The sequence below is a fragment of the Dipodomys ordii genome, unplaced genomic scaffold (assembly GCF_000151885.1).
Source record: "Dipodomys ordii isolate 6190 unplaced genomic scaffold, Dord_2.0 Scaffold113, whole genome shotgun sequence".
Lineage (NCBI taxonomy): Eukaryota > Metazoa > Chordata > Mammalia > Rodentia > Heteromyidae > Dipodomys > Dipodomys ordii.
Window position 1 is genome coordinate 6,014,897 of NW_012267329.1, and position 16,629 is coordinate 6,031,525.

At 38.5% G+C, this 16,629-nt stretch overlaps 2 protein-coding genes and 1 pseudogene across 2 annotated transcripts; 2 read left to right on the forward strand and 1 right to left on the reverse strand.

The window, feature by feature from the left end:
- Positions 1-998: 998 nt before the first annotated feature.
- On the forward strand, positions 999-1,621 carry LOC105995041 (annotated as a pseudogene).
- A 4,050-nt stretch (positions 1,622-5,671) lies between these two features.
- On the reverse strand, positions 5,672-6,622 carry LOC105995042 (olfactory receptor 2AG1-like). The gene has a single exon (XM_013028703.1). It carries the CDS (start codon positions 6,620-6,622, stop codon positions 5,672-5,674), a length of 951 nt encoding a protein of 316 aa, XP_012884157.1.
- An 8,748-nt stretch (positions 6,623-15,370) lies between these two features.
- On the forward strand, positions 15,371-16,321 carry LOC105995096 (olfactory receptor 2AG1-like). The gene has a single exon (XM_013028762.1). It carries the CDS (start codon positions 15,371-15,373, stop codon positions 16,319-16,321), a length of 951 nt encoding a protein of 316 aa, XP_012884216.1.
- The last annotated feature ends 308 nt before the right edge of the window (positions 16,322-16,629 follow it).

Here is a 16,629-nt window from a genome sequence, read left to right on the forward strand (position 1 = left end):
TACACATATATACATATATTTATAATGCAATTAAAATACAAGATACAATCAAACCTATATTTAAACAGAAAAGCAGATGTGATAATAGAATTTATTGTTTCTGTGGTTTGAATTTTTTAATGTGTTCTTATTGATACACTAGTGTGCTTTCAAAATAATTGCAAGGAGCTCATAATCTTGATGTGAGATTATGTTCATATCTGTGTACAGAGGAACAAAAGCATAGACTATACAATCTCCCTTCTTTCTACCCTAAATATGCTTTATTTTATACCACTAATAGACATGAGGAGACGTAAAAATATGTGAGAACTTTGTGGGTGCAGAACCTTCACACTGCTGTGGTTTATCTTTGGCAGCAATGCTTGGTGAAAACCCAGAAATTCTGTTTTTTCCTTAAGTCATCTTAAGTAAGTCTGTAAAACTAAGCTATGCCAGTTAAAGCTCATTAAACCAAGTATGTTTAACAATTGTGAAAATTCAGTATCTAGAAGGAAGCAAAAGTCAGTTTCCTTTTTTGTTAGGCTTTGCTAAATTTTTACTTGAATTGTAATGTTTAGTGACTCTTCTGGCTTACTATTATGTTATGATATTTTGGAGTATTCATAGAGAGGGAAAGAGCCAAAGTCCCTGAGTTTGCATCTGTACATCCTCAGGATCTGTTTCCCATTCTTTTTGTAACTTGGTTTGCTCATCTGTTAAAAGTGGTGATAAATAGAAGCCTTATATCATGATTCTTAACACAATATAACAAATGTCAGGCCTTTAGACCAAGTCTGTAAATAGTCTTTTGTATGTATAAGTGGTAAAGAATCTCCAAAATCCTAATATGATTGTTTCTTTTTAGAATTGACACATCTGTTAACTGTGTATATTATAATGTTTTAATGTGTGTGTAATTATAGCATTGATAATTCCAGCTTATTGGGATGTTCTTGATTTCACATACTTTGTTGTAAGAACAGTTAAAACTATGTTCAGCAATTTTCAGGTATACAATGTTCCTGACAATGATAATGGGTAGTGCAGAGGGCCTGCTTGCAGCCTTTATGACCTATGACAGGTACGTGGCCATTTGTCATCCTCTCAATTACTCAATCTTTATGGGGTCAAGATCTGCTGGCTCGTGGTGACCACATCATGGATCCTGGCATCCCTGAGTTCCCTAGGACATATCATATACACCATGCATTTTCCTTTCTCCATTTCCTTGGAAATCAGATGCCTGTTCTGTGAGATCCCCCTCTCTGCTGAAGTTGACCTGTGCAGACACCTTCACCTATGAAGTCTTGGTTTGTATGACAGGGATGACTTTCCTCTTGCTCCCCCTTCTTGCCATGGTCATCTCCTACACACTGATTCTCTTCTCCATTGTCCGCATGCCCTCAAATGAGAGAAAGAAGAAAGCCTTTGTCACTTGCTTTTCCCACCTGACTGTAGTTGGTCTGCCATGTTCATGTTTGTCTGGCCCAGTTCCTTCCATAGTCCCACACAGGACAACATCGTCTTTGTCATTCCTGCCCTGAACCCCCACATCTACAGTTTGAGAAATAAGGAGGTCATGGGGGCCTTGAAGAGGGTCTTTGGAAAATACATCCTGCCTTCACACTCTAGCAATTAGGACTTACCTGTCACTATTCCTTTTCTTCATCAAATTGCTATACTCACCTATTTTTTAGTAATAGAGTCTGTGATGGTCCAAACACATTTTAAGCTCTTTATCTTCTACTGTGCAGTCAGTATGTACGAAGGCATGACATTGAAGTCATGTGGCACATATTACTTTCTCTTGGGAATTTCCACATTAAAAAAAAACTGGAAGAAAATGGTTGAATAGGTGTCTGAGGTTTACTATGCTGTGAGGAATCATGAACATTACCAAGTTGACAGGACAGGGTATTAAATTTCTACTTCACCTTTACATATTGGGGAGAAATATTAGTTGTTTTAGGCGAAGTAAAAAGTAATAGCATTGATCTTCAGCAGTCTGCTCCCTTTCGATTGTATTCTTAAAATATTAATAAAGGAGAAGTTCCACAAAAGATGTATTGGACTCATTGCTCATTTAAAAGATAGCTATTGTTCTGGGCACTGGTGACTTACACCTATAATCCTAACTACTCAGGAGGCTGATATCTGAGTTTCATGATTCAAAGCCAGCCCAGGCAGGAAAGTTTATAAGACCCTTATCTCCAATTAAATCACAAAAAAATTGAACATGGTGCTGTGTTTCAAATAGTGAGGTACTAGCCTTGAGTAAAAGGATTGCAGGAACAGCACCTAGACCCTGAGTCTAAGCCTCAGGACTGGCAAAAAAGAAAGCTATTGATGAGGAGGAATAATAGATATATGCTTACATTTGTATTCTATATCTGAGGAGAAATTCGTGTTTACAAAAAAAATGAAAAACCAGTAGTGAGTACAACAAAGCACTACAAAAAGAGAGCCTGACATTTCAAGTTGTAAACTTTCATGGTTTCTGTAAATGGGCCATTTTACAATGTCTAAATATAAAACCAAAAGTAAGAAATGAATAATTGCAATGGAAATTTATCTACACATAAATAGAGAAGGAAAGAATCCCCATGGATTCTGGTCACTTCCAATCTTACTAATATTCTAAAATATTTCATCATAAGAAGGAACAAGAGTCACCAAATTTTAAATGGCAAAGGGGTTTTTCATTCATATATAAAGTTTTATATTTATATACATGTACATTATACCTGCACTATATATGTGTGTGCATCCACATAAAATATAAACAAAATATTATACATGATGTTTCTAGAGCAATGTTGACTACATTTCTGAAACTTTTTTTATTAATAAGTTTTTACTGTGAAAATACCATACAGAGGGGTTACAATTACATGGGCAAAGTAATGAGTACAATTTTTATCAAGCATTGTTGCCGCCTCCTTTGTTTCCCCTTCCCATCCCTTCCCATCTCGCCCCGTGGCCCCCTCTCCCCCCTCATCGAAGATCCTCGATTTCAGCCCCCTGAAGAGCTAGGATTTCAGACATGAGCTGCTAGCTCCTGACTCTAAACACATCATCATCATCATCATCACCATTATTATTATTATTATATTTTGGTGTGGGAAGACTTAAAGCCATTGTTGGCCTCATATTTGCTGAGTGCAGGTATTCTAAAATATTTTGATTTATGTCAATGACATTATTTTTGATAGGAGTACTTGAGAAAATTCAGAGATTTAGAAAATAGCAACCAAAAAATCACCTGGAACTTTTCCCCTTCATTTTGTGTATATCCATGTATATTTTATATATTTCTAATTAAACTCTTTTGTCATTTACAATTTGGAGATTCTTTTTTCTTGCTATGATGGAATATTTTGCAATATTAATAGAACACAAAATTACCAGAACTCCTGAATTTGAAACACATCCATACAGTTAAAAACATCCATACAGTTTAATTTTATGCTATCGCTTAGCATTTTCAAGGCAATTTAATCATGTAGGAGTTAGGAATCACATGAAATAGTCATATATCAAATCCCTCATTACACATCACATATTTAAAACTTAATCCTCACAAAATTCTAGGAAATGAATCTTTTAAATTACGAACACTTTATTGCTGACTCTAGTTCAATGGGATTAAGATTCATGTTCAAGTTATGCAAGTAAGCAATGCACTTCGTAGAGTTCTCAAGCCTGACAAGGGATACAGCAATCTTCAGTATTGCTTAGTCTGCCACCATACAGTGCAGAGGAAAGCATCACTAAGTATCCACAGGTGAGAAACAACTGTGTGCCTGCATTAAAAATGGAAGGAAATTCATCTAACTGTGTGTAGAGTTTATCCCTGGGTGAAAGTTTTTCTATACCTAGTATATTAATTTTAAAAGAACTTTATCGTAACAGATAATATGAGCATGAAAACTGTACCAATTAGTGGTGCATCATGTTACATTATCATTTATGTATATACTTACATATATTTATTTTGTCAGCTGTTATTACTTCTTTTTATTAAAATATTTAAGGTTCTTTATTCTACCTTTTCTAAATGCATATTTCCCTTTTCTATATTCATTACACTGTGGAATAACAAGCTAGATATTTTTGCTTCTAACTGTAACTCAGGGTTCTTTTTGTTTGTTTGTTTTTGTGCCAGTTCCTGGGCTTGAATTTAGGCCTTGTTCCTGTCACTGAGCTTTTGTATTAAAAGCTAGCTCTTTACCACTTGAGCTACCAGCATTTTGGTGTTTAGTTGGAGAGAACATTCTCAAAACTTGCCTGCCTAGCTGCTCAGGAATCTGAGAATTACAGGTATAATCATCAGTGCCCTGATTCAATATTCTTGAACAATATTTCTCTGTTCCTTCTCCACCCCCAACAATCACCAGCTTCTAGTAACCAGTCTTCTACTTGAATGACATCAATTGAAAAAGAGCACCTATTAATGCTATAAATGAACTGCTATTGTGCTATTTTATTTGAGGAAGAAAAATAGAACAATAGGACAATATCCTCAAAAATAGTTTAGCATAATTAGTTTAACAAGAAAAATTATATTGTTCTTTCCTTTTCTTTTTGAAACTGAAATTGATTTTAGTGACACATAAAAGTGGAAAATTACACATCTATATGGAATAACAGGCTTTTTTGATACATTTATAGATTTTTGTAATACTTAAACACCCATACCAGGCATACTGACTCTTTGCAATTCTGGAACATATTAAAATAGGTTAAGAAAAATGGAAAATTCCCTCCTTTGATCTGCTAGTTTGGTTTTATTACCAATGAGACAAAATCATCGATGCTTATTTCAGTCTTTAGCTCTATAAAAGGAGCAGAAGGAAGATGAGAAAAATGTGCTTTTGATGGTTCTTACAAATAGATGTTTTAAATTTCTTTAATATTTGAATTTAAATACTATAAAATACCCTCGAATAACAAACACATACATGCTCAATACAAACAATCATACCTATTAAAGCTGATGCTGGAAAGAGGAAAATAGTGAACGTAATGCAAATGTATGAAAACTTACTAGGACATTAGACAAAGACTGTCAAGAAGCTTTTAATAAGGGTTGGCCTACAACTGGTATAAATCTCAACCCCTCTACAATTGATATCTGTGCCTTTCTTAGACCACTGACTTGAAACTGTTGTTTCTGATACTTAAGTTGGATTAGTAGGTAATAAAAGGCCCAGGAGCCAAATCCAAGTTGGCCATACCCTTTAGACTCTTTTAAATAACTAGCCATATGGTAAAATAGAGACTATGAAAGAGTAAATGATAAGGAAACCTATATAATATGACTCGTCCTGTCAAATGCCACATGAAAAGAAAATGTTAAGAGCATTTGATGAGTCCAATTACATGGTTATTTTTCTCCATCAAAAGATATTACCAAGCTGGGTATTGGTGGCTCACATCTGTAATCCTAGCTACTCAGGAGGCCAATAACTGAGGATCACAGTTCAAAGCCAGTCCATCCAGGTAAAGTCTATGAGACTTATCTCCAATTAATCACCAAAAACACCACTCAAAAAGCCAGAAGTAGAGCTGTGCAAGTGGTAAAGCACCAGCCTTGAACATACAAGAATTCAATAGAGGGCCCATGTCAAACCTCAGGACCAAGACGAGAAAAACAAAAACAAAAACAAAAAGAAGCTAGCTATGACACTCAGGAAGTTGGGTGTGTTGGAAATAAGTGTTTTCCTAGGACCCTCCTCAAGGCCCCCATGACCTCCTTATTTCTCAAACTGTAGATGAGGGGGTTCAGGGCTGGAGTGACAATTGTGTAGAACACAGAGATGATGTTGTCTTGTCGGGGATTATGGAAGGAATTGGGCAGGACATACATGAACGTGGCAGCCCCATAAAACATCCCAACCACAGCCAGGTGGGAAGAGCAGGTGACAAGGGCTTTCTTCCTCCCCTCATTTGAGGGCATCCGGAGCACAGTGAAGAGAATCAGTGTGTAGGAGACCAGAATGGCAGCAAGTGGGGGAATCAGGAACGTCACACCCATCACATACACCAAGAGTTCATAGGTGGAGGTGTCTGCACAGGCCAACTTCAGCAAAGGTGGAATCTCGCAGAGAAGATGGCTAATGTCCCGGGCTTTGCAGAAGGGATATTGCATGGTGTAAATTGTATATACAAGGGCACTCAAGGATGCCAGGAACCACGATATGGTCACCATGAGCCAAAGGACTTTTGGACTCATAAAGATCGTGTAGTTGAGGGGATGACAAATGGCCACGTACCTGTCATAGGCCATAAAGGCTAGAAGCAGGTCCTCTGCTCCACCAAGTGTCAGTGCCAGGAACATCTGCAGGGCACAGCTTCCAAAGGAGATGGTGTTATCTCCTAGGAGAAAATCCATGATGGCCTTGGGTGTGACAACTGTTGTGAAAAGGAGATCCATGAGAGAGAGCTGTCTAAGCAGGAGGTACATGGGCACATGGAGCCTCCCGTCCATTGTGATGAGCAGGAGCAGCAGCCCATTGCTGGTCAGGGCCAGGATGTACAGTACTGTGATTGTGGCACAGAGCAGTTCAGGAAATCCACTGTCATTGAGAATGCCCACCAAGATGAAGCTGCTTGCCAAGGTGGAGTTCCAGACCTCCATTCTGTGTGCTTTCTTTCGTTGCCTAGAAACAGATGGATTTTTAGAGGGGTCTTATTAATATAAATAGGTTAGTACCATCATTATGTATTTCAACAAACAATAAAATTTCAACCAATGATATATGTCTCCCTTGTGAATTGTTCTGCATCTTGAATTTAAAACAAGTGATTTTTTTACTATATCTTGATAGAAAATTTCTCAATATGGAGAATAAAAACTGCAGTATTATATAAACATCAAGTGGTCATTCCATGAAAATATTATTCAGCATGTTAATCCTAAACATGTATCTATCAAGAAAGATTACATTATCCCTCTTTCAAGACTAAGAAATATTCTGACACATCCTTGTTTTTCTTTTCTTTTTTCTTTTTTGTTATTATTAAAGGTGATATACAGAGGGGTTATAGTTATATAAGTCAGGTAAAGAGTACATTTATTTTCAGACAACATTACTCCTTCCCTTACTCTCTCCCAGTTTTTTTCTCCTATCCTCTTTTTTCATATTTATTTATTTATTATTTGCCAGTCTTGGGCTTGAACTCAGGGCCTGGGCACTGTCCCTGAGCCTCTTTGTGCTCAATGCTAGTGCTCTACCACTTGAGCCACAACACCACTTCTTGCTCTTTCTGAGTAGTTTATTGGAGATAAGTGTCTCACGGATTTTTCTGCCTGGGCTGGCTTGGAATCATGACACTCAGATCTCAGCCTCCTGAGTAGCTAGGATTATAGGTATGAGTCACTGGAGCCCAGCTACTTTGTTTTTCTTAATGTAATGTTTGATTAATGCTTTAAATAGCAAGTTTAGGGTTCCCTTCTGTCCACATCCCCTCCAGCATCTGTTGTTACTAGAGTTCTTGATTATAGCCATTCTAACTGGGGTGAGGTGGTATATGGAAAGACTTGGAAAGAATCATATTAAATGAAGTAAGCCAGGCCCAAAGAAACATAGGTCCCATGGTTTCTCTTATTTGCAATAACTAGTACATGTCTGAGACAAGCAGAAAAGGTCAGATTAAGTTGATGTTAGGCGAAATGAACCCCAAGATAAGGATTCAAATGTTTTTTTTCTTTCTTGCTATTGTTTTTAACATATTTAAAAGATATTTCTTTGTAGCTTTTTATATCCCTCCCCCACAGTATAACCCCTGTTTTCACTGTATTTGATGTTGGTATAATTTGTGGAGGGGAAGGGAAAAAATTGTTTAAATAGGGTACAGGTGGACTCACTGCAACTATGAGATGTACAAGACACTATGTCGAAAAACGAACTTTACAATTTTGTGCAGGGGGGTGCGGGGGCTGCAGAGGGGGTAGAGATGGGAAGGGATGGTAAGGGGAAACAAAGGAGGAGGCAATAATGCTTGATAAGAAAAATAAGTAAATAGCAAGTTTATTTGCATTATGACCCTGTTTTTCTACTTATAAGTTCAGGGATATGAATTTAAGAAAAGATCTCCTTTTCTTTATCTACTTTTTTGGGGGTGATACATCCTTTTTAAAGCCAGCTGCCTTAAAATTTGCAATCATCCTGTCTGTCTATGAGAACGGGGATCGTGGGAATGAACTGCTATGCCTGGCTTCTTTTCCATGTTCCTTAAAGCCACAATTTTCTGTAGCATTCAAGGCTACAGACACTAGTGAGGTTAAAAGTGTGCAAATTTATCCCTTTAATTACTTCTTTTGTCCAGAATCTCATTCTCTATTAGCTTTCAAACCACAGGATGTTGAATCTGAGATAATGTTGCTTTTCTATCTATACTTTCAGAATGCATGCAAACAATTTTGTTTGCTTCTTAGTTTTAATGTGCTATTATTATGCCATGTGAGATTGGAAATGAGGGCATTTAGAGTTGGGATAATCAATGAACAGACAGATGAAGCCAACCCAGACAGGAAGTGAAAAATTCAAGTGAAAGTTTCCACTTCCTGCAACTCATTTAGATACATCATATCATATACATCCTAATGTTTCAGTGATTTTCATTGGCTTCTTTTGAGTACTGAAAAGGTATAAGAATTTTCAACAATTACATCAGAAATTCTTAGATGGCCTATGATGGTGGTTCATCATCAGATAAGTACAAAAGCATGGTCAGAAGCTAGTAATGGTGACAGGATCTGAAATCAGGTATTGAGATTGCCACCAGGAAGCAGGTACTTTGTCCTAACCTATAGTATAGGCTTTTATCAGTTCTGACTGGTTGGCTCTTAATCAGGAAATCGCTGAGAGATTAAGGAAATGGAGACCACAGCACAAGAAGTTGGTGGGCAAAGTAGTTTATGTTAATTACGGTTAACCTTGAACCCTAATTTTTTTGACCAGTGTGCTGAGAGAGTATACATTTCCATTAAAGATAGAAAAATGCCTTACCTCTGGTGGAGAGAAGCCCAGCTTTCCTGACTGTCTCCACTCCTTTGGGTTATTTGAAGGTTGATGCTGTTTCAGTAGAAATGAGGAAGATGTGGCTTTCTGCAGTAGTATTCAGTATGCTAAGTTGGTTGTGTTTCAGGATTCCATCCGATATCAGGTGTCAGGCTCCATTGGTACTCAGATGTTCACTGGAGGTACAGTAGGAACAGACAGGCAGCTACCACAATCTTTGGCTTGTATCCTATGGAGCAAGAAGCTGGACTTCCTCTTCTTAATGCTGAGAGGAATTTGCAGAAACTGCTTTTATCATACAATCTGCCACGGAATGAAAGCCCTTCTAGCTGTGTGGCAGTTCTTGACTGAGTTCTTGGATCCAGTTGCTTAAACTCTACTTTATTCCTGCTGGCATCTGAGAGCCACTGCCATTATTCAAATCCTCTGGAAGGAAGTAGATAATGCAAGAGAGGCACAAAAGTCTCTGCTATGTCCCACATCAGCATCTCTGGAACTTGCAGAGAGCTGGGCCCTTGTACTAGAACAGGGTCCTCTGTCTTCTGATCCCATGCCTCCTCCCTCTACTTTGTCCTTCACTTCTCCATCTTGAGAGGAACTTTATGTTCTCTGCTGAAATGGTCTCCATGGAAATGCTGGCCCAGGAAATGGAAGGTTAATGAATACTCTTGGGTTGGTTTGTGGACCTGACTTTCTTCTCTCACTAAATGCAATCTGAGCCTTAAGTTCCTTTCCTTTCTTCCTACCCTCCTTTTCTCCATTCCCTTTGTTTCCCTCTTTCCCTTCTTCTTTCCTTCTTTTCATCCTTCCTTAATTTCTTCCTTCCTTTCTTTTCACCTCCTTTATTCATTCCTTTTTATTTTTTGACAGAATCACTCTGTAGCCCAGGCTAGCTTTGTACTTGTGATCTTGCCTCGGCCTTCAAGTAGTGTCATTACAGGCATGTGCCAGTGCACACAGACGCCTAGGTTTCTAGTCAGCCCTACACAAGATCGTTACAAATCTTTAAGTTGCTACTGTAGATAGCAGGAAGCAAGTGTCCTTGTGCTAGCATTCAGCCCCCAAACATAAGATGGGTTTCTCTGTTTCTGTGAAGCGTTGCTTTCCTCCATTATGGTCCTTGCAGCCTGGACTATTTCCAATGCCATATGGCTGCTCTTGCACAGACTGTAAATGTAAACTCTTTCCTTTCTTTACCTTTTGAAGTCAGTAAAGCTTATTTGTGTGCACATCTTGGTGCTACTATTCTGCCATCTGTGATGCTAAAGGAGAGAGTTCAACTTTCCAAGTATTGATCAACTATGAAAAACAAGTCCACATAGTACTGATGTTTATAGAGTATCAATATTAATTATAACCCTTTCAAGGCTTGCAGGGATTAAAATGATACATTATCCACTATGTAAATGTACTGAGGTAACAATGGCTTTCCAAAGGCAATAATAGGACAAGGGACACATACATTTACAGAGACTCTTAAATATAGCGGCACACACACCTAGATTATCTTTACACAGCTAAACTATAGTTACTGAAGGGATCAAAATGAACAATAAAAGCAAAACCCAAAAGTCTCCTAATAAAATAAATTCAGCCAGAAAGAAAAATGAAAGCTAGGAGCTATTTACAGTTCCAGGAAGAATGTTGAAACTAAAATCTGAGTCAGTGAGTGAATTGAGAAGTTTAATTCTTGAAAAAAATATACATTATAATCTTAAAAGAGTTCTAATTCACAAGAATGACAGCACTTGGTTGGGATACTGCTATGTATACTTATGAAGGCAGTAGAAATAGAGTATTAAAATATTCATACTCATTTAGTTATTTCCTTTTTATTTTAAAATGAGAAAAATTTAAATACATTAATATCAGTCATTTTTTAGTATTCTGTTTTGCAAGGTGTTTTTGTTTTGTGTTGGTGTTGTATGAGGGATTGAACTTTGACCCTTTCACTAGATACACAAGCACTTGGAACATACACCAAATACTCAGTTTTGCAAGTTTGTTAAATAAACAGTCATGTAATGACCACCGAAGTCAAGATATTAGCTGCCAAAATTTTACCAGCCATCTTAACTCTCTAGTGCTCTTTGATTGTAATATTTTCCCCTCAACAAACTCCATCTATATGCCTGATCTGTTTACTGCCAACATAACTTTGTCCTTTATATCATACAGATTAAGTCTAGCTTCATTCTTCTAGCATAATGTGTTTGAAATTCATTTATATTCTTCTGTCTGTTAGGAGTTCTTTTCCATTTGTAGCCAAGTGGTATCCAATTATATGGACTATTCCTATTTCTCTCTTCATTCACTTATCTGTGGACATTTGTGTTGCTTCCAATTTTCCTGGTTATACAAAAAAGAATCAGATACATTCATGATCACAAATAGTCCATTTACTCAATAAAGACTACAGATTCTGCTCTGTTGTATCATAAAAGAATATTTTAATTCATAAGAAATTGACAGTCTATTTCCATAAAACATTGAGCTCACATATGCCGAGAGCAGAATTGTGGTTACAAGAGGCCAGCAGGAGGGGAGAGAGTGTGGTGGACATGCTGAATACAGGAGGCAAATTTCATCTATGAAGATGGAATAAGTGCAAATGAGCTATTGGAGGACATACTACAGTTGTAGCCCTGTACCATATTTATGAAAATTACAGAGTAGACTTTAACATTCTCATTGCACAAAAATGAGTGGAGTAGTGCAAATGTAAAGTGCTACAATTCCTCCATTCTACAATGGATACATATATATATATATATATATATATATATATGTGTATATATATATATATGTCAACATTTCATTTAGTAGGCTATAGGAACACAAAACCATTATTTTTAGTTTAAAACCACTTTCAGAAATAAATATATTCCATAAATGCAGAGCCGTCTTGATCCTTTGCTTTGATTTCTATATAGCAGTAAATATTTACTACTTCTAGTGAATAACTATTCTACTGCTATGGGCACAAGGTTTGCTTCCACTTTTGATCCTGTAAAAATAATAAATGGAAATAACTTAAAATACCTATCATTTGCATTGTGTTTGTAAAGTAACTTGGGGCTAGGGATGGGGGAACATAATGGAGGAGAATGATAGTGTTGATCAAAATGTATTGTACTCATAACCCAACATGGAACTGTAACATCTATGTGCAACTACTTAACAATAAAAATGTCTAAAAAGCTTTGGGGAATGTGTGCATTTTATAATTAATATGTGAAAACCTATTTTTATTTTAATTTGCTAATGTTGAGGGCAAAAAAAAGGTAGAAAAAAAAACCCAGCTGCTTTTTTTTTCCAGCCTTGACTGGTGAGGAGGGAGACTGAAGACTAAGAAATGAAGAACTAGCTGAGAGCTGAGAAGGGCTGAGCCAGAGCAGTGACAGCTGGGGGATGGGTTGTGTCATCATCCTGACCTCTGCCCAGCTTCATCCCCTGGTCCCTGAATACTGAAGGACAAGGACAGGCACAGGCGTGCACACACATGAAAGAGCGTAGATGTAAGAAACAAAGAACTCAAAGCATCTATTACACCAGTGTTAAAGGCCAGTGAAGGAAGGTCTGAGGTTACCAAAAGCACACTGTTAAAATCCTGAATAAGAGACACAGGGAGGTAGAAGGAGAGTGACAGTCCTAACCTAGACATGAGTCCCTTGATAACTTAGAGGCTGCATCAGAGCCCATTTGCTTCTGGGTCAGTTGTTGAAACCATCTATTTAATCAGGGACTTAGGCAGCCAGAACACAAGAGATGAAACAAGTCCTGGGACTCAGAGCTAGTTTAGTATGTGATGTTTGCAGAAATGGTAGGCCAAGGGACAAATCCGGAAGGACTCATTAAAATCCGGCTTCTAGGAGATGTAATTTCTTAGGAACCCATTTCACCAGGGAGGATGAGAGTATGAAAATTCTCCAAAGACAAGACCAGGATCCCTACTGCCCCAGAGGCAGCGAGGATAAACAAATGGTGGGTCTCCTTTGAGCAGCACTGCCCATTCATCTGTCTGAGTCTCTACCAGGCTCTTCCTTTCATATGGGCTCCTGCTGGGAGAGGAGATGGAAGTTGATTACGGGAACTTAAGGTAGACTCAGGAAACCTTCCAGGAGCTAGGAGAGACTTTCTGGCAAGGAATTTGGATGAAGACATTCTGAGGGAATCAGGGCCTGGCATCCACAGCATCCTGCCTGGATTCTCAGGTGATTCTCAGGTGATTATCTGTATCCATCTCTTCCTTAAGGAGGGCTGGCAAAAATGATGGTGAATGGAGGAGCATATGACTCCTGATCCTAGTGACCACGGTGCACATCCACACCTCCACCTTTCAGAAGAAATGCTTCCTCTTTCCTAAGAATCTGGAGCCTCTTCATATCCCATGTGAATCCTAGGATAATAGGTGTGATCTAAAAGCTGTGACTTTTTTCTTTGGAGGTAAATGTTGTATCTTTGTCTCTAGAAAGTGTAGAGGGTGTGATTACTGAAAAACAGTTGATGTTCTACTCTCTGTCTATTTCTCAGACCTCACAGCTCACACACACACACACATATTCTAGGCACATGATGCACATATCTACCTTGTACAGGAGAAGCTACCTGAAATATGCACAACAGTGGCCAAACTCAAGATTCTAGAATTTCTGATGTCACTTTTCTGATAAAAGCCTCAGTACTGATCAGAGTCTAGAACTTCATGCTGACAATCCTATCTATTTAGGAGGATAACACCCACATGATCATGGTTTGAAACTAAACTGGGCAGAAAAGTCCAGCAGACTTCATGCCCAAATATAGAGACTAAAGCTGGGCTGGAGGCATGTCAGAAAAAGCCAAGAACCAGCATAAGCAAATTAGTTAATAAAACACTCAGCCCCTGAGTTCAAGCCTGGGTATGGTTTAAAAAAAAAGATTGAAAGTTGGGCTCCGGTGGCTCACGCCTGTAATCCTAGCTACTCAGGAGGCTGGCATCTTAGGACTGCAGTTCAAAGCCAGCCCAGGCAAGAAAGTCCATAAGACTCTTATGTCCAACAAGCCACCAGAAAAACGAGAGTGGTGCTGTGGCTCAAGTGTTAGAGTGCTTGCCTTTAGCTGAAGAGTTCAGGGACAGCACCCAGGCCCAGAGTCCAAGCCCCATGACCACCACCACCAACAAAAAGCATCGCAATACTTGCATTTGGTATAACTGATCATTCCTGGACACCAACAGTCCGATGGGAACCCCAAGCGAATAGTACCACAGATAGTTATTTATCAATGAGAGATAAGTAGTGTAGTGGACATCTTTTATTTCTTTCCCACAGTGTCTCTTAAGTCTTCCTAACAATGAGGGATGCATTTATAAAAAGCAGGCTTCATGATTAATGGATGCTTTCACAGATACCCCACACACCATGTTTTTTCCATTTCAATCCCTTCCACCAGCACTTTCATTGAGATTCACCATCATCAGAACGGCATCTTTCCTCACATTACTAATATTTGTGAGGGAACAAGCTGTTTCATGCTTGGTGCTGTTGTGAGTCTCAAGTAGTGGGATGGCTTTTATCTTTCCTACAATGCCGGCATTACGTACCCAACACCTTAAATACATACCCTTCATTAATGGAACCTGCTATCATGCCTCCAGAGATCCCGTCCAGTTTCTTGTCTTTGCTTCCACTGAATAAAATTTATATTGCTATCTTGAAAAGTTAAGTGATTTTTCACTATTTCTACCAACTTATCGCTAAAAACAATTTCACCCCTTCATTCATTTTAGCTAAGAATTACTCTTCCTTCAGCAGACCAACAGTGTAACTATCAAGGAGAGGAGAATATTTGAAGACTACTGGAGACCAACTGGTCAGGACACAGATATTCTTGTGTGGAAGAAACAAACAACAACTTTGAAACGACAAAGTAAAAGCACGCATCAAGTCAAGGAAGAAACTAGCAAATACTACTCCTTTGAACAAACTTTAAAGTATACACCCAAGTAGATTTTAAGCATAAAAGCAGCTAAAGTTTAAACCAATATCAAGTTTACTATGTAATTATGAAGTAAGAGATGTTTTCACTTCTTTGAAGATATTTGCCTGGGTGTATTCTATTCATAAAGACATATATGATATATTTAATGGTTAGCAATAATCGATATGCCTGTCATTCATTAGTTGAAAGATCGCTATAATTCACTGAAAATTTTAAGACAAATCAGAAAACACAGAGGGAACATAGACAATTGAAAGATATTCCACAGAATTTCTGTTGGTTACCCCAGTTGGCCTCAAAATACTCAAATATTGACTGAAATCCCTTAGCAAGGCTTCCTTTAAACATCTGGTTCTAGGCAACTAAAAAGACCACAGAGAATGGAGCTCTGGAACTCCACCCTGGGAAGCGGCTTCATCTTGGTGGGCATTCTGAATGACAGCAGATTTCCTGAACTGCTCTGTGCCACAATGACAGTGCTGTACACACTGTCTCTGACCAGCAATGGGCTGCTGCTCCTGCTCATCACAATGGATGTGAAGCTCCACGTGCCCATGTACCTCCTGCTTAGACAGCTCTCTCTCATTGACCTTCTCCTCACATCAGTTATAGCCCCCAAGGCCATCATGGACTTTCTGCATGGAGATAACTCCATCTCCTTTGCTGGCTGTGCTCTTCAGATGTTCCTGGAACTGATTTTGGGTGGGGCAGAAGACCTGCTGCTAGCTTTTATGGCCTATGATAGGTATGTGGCTATTTGTCATCCTCTGAACTATATGGTCTTCATGAGACCAAGAATTCTTTGGTTCATGGTGAGCATATCATGGATCCTGGCATCTCTGAGTGCCCTTGTATATACCAGTTACACTATGCATTATCCCTTCTGCAAAGGCCAAATGATTAAACATCTGTTCTGTGAGATCCCACCTCTGCTGAAGTTGGCCTGTGCAGATACCTCTAGATATGAGCTCATGGTTTATGTGATGGGTGTGATCTTTCTGATTCCCCCACTTTCTGCCATTCTGGTGTCCTACACACTAATTCTTTTTACTATACTCCATATGCCCTCAAATGAGGGAAGAAAGAAAGCCCTTGTTACCTGCTCTTCTCATCTGGCTGTAGTTGGGATGTATTATGGGCCTGCGACATTCGTGTATGTCCTGCCCAGTTCTTTCCATACTTCCAAACAGGACAACATCCTCTCCTTCTTCTACACAATTGTCACCCCAGCCCTGAATCCCCTCATCTACAGCTTGAGAAATAAGGAGGTCATGGGGGCCTTGAAGAGAGTCCTTGGAAAATATATACAGCCATCACACCCTAACATTTAGAGCCTGCCTCTCATTATTTCCTCTCCTCAACAAATAGATATACTTATCTCTTCCTTAATAGTAGGCTTGTTGGGAATGCCACATATACTTTTGAAATGATATTTAAAAAAAGAAAACCAAAAAAATAATGTTTCCTGGGAAGCATGTGTCAAGAGTTACATGACAATAAAAGAAAAAAATAAAAGAGACAAATAGAGGAAGGAAGGAAGGATGGAAGGAAGGAAGGAAGGAAGGGAAAAACATAGCTAAGAGAGCATAAAAAAGGAAAGAAATGAAACAAAAAAGAAAGGAATGAATGAATCTGGGAA

Coding starts and splice junctions, on each gene's coding strand:
- LOC105995042 (XM_013028703.1), bottom strand. CDS start 6,622: ATGGAGGTCTGGAACTCCACCTTGGCAAGCAGCTTCATCTTGGTGGGC.
- LOC105995096 (XM_013028762.1), top strand. CDS start 15,371: ATGGAGCTCTGGAACTCCACCCTGGGAAGCGGCTTCATCTTGGTGGGC.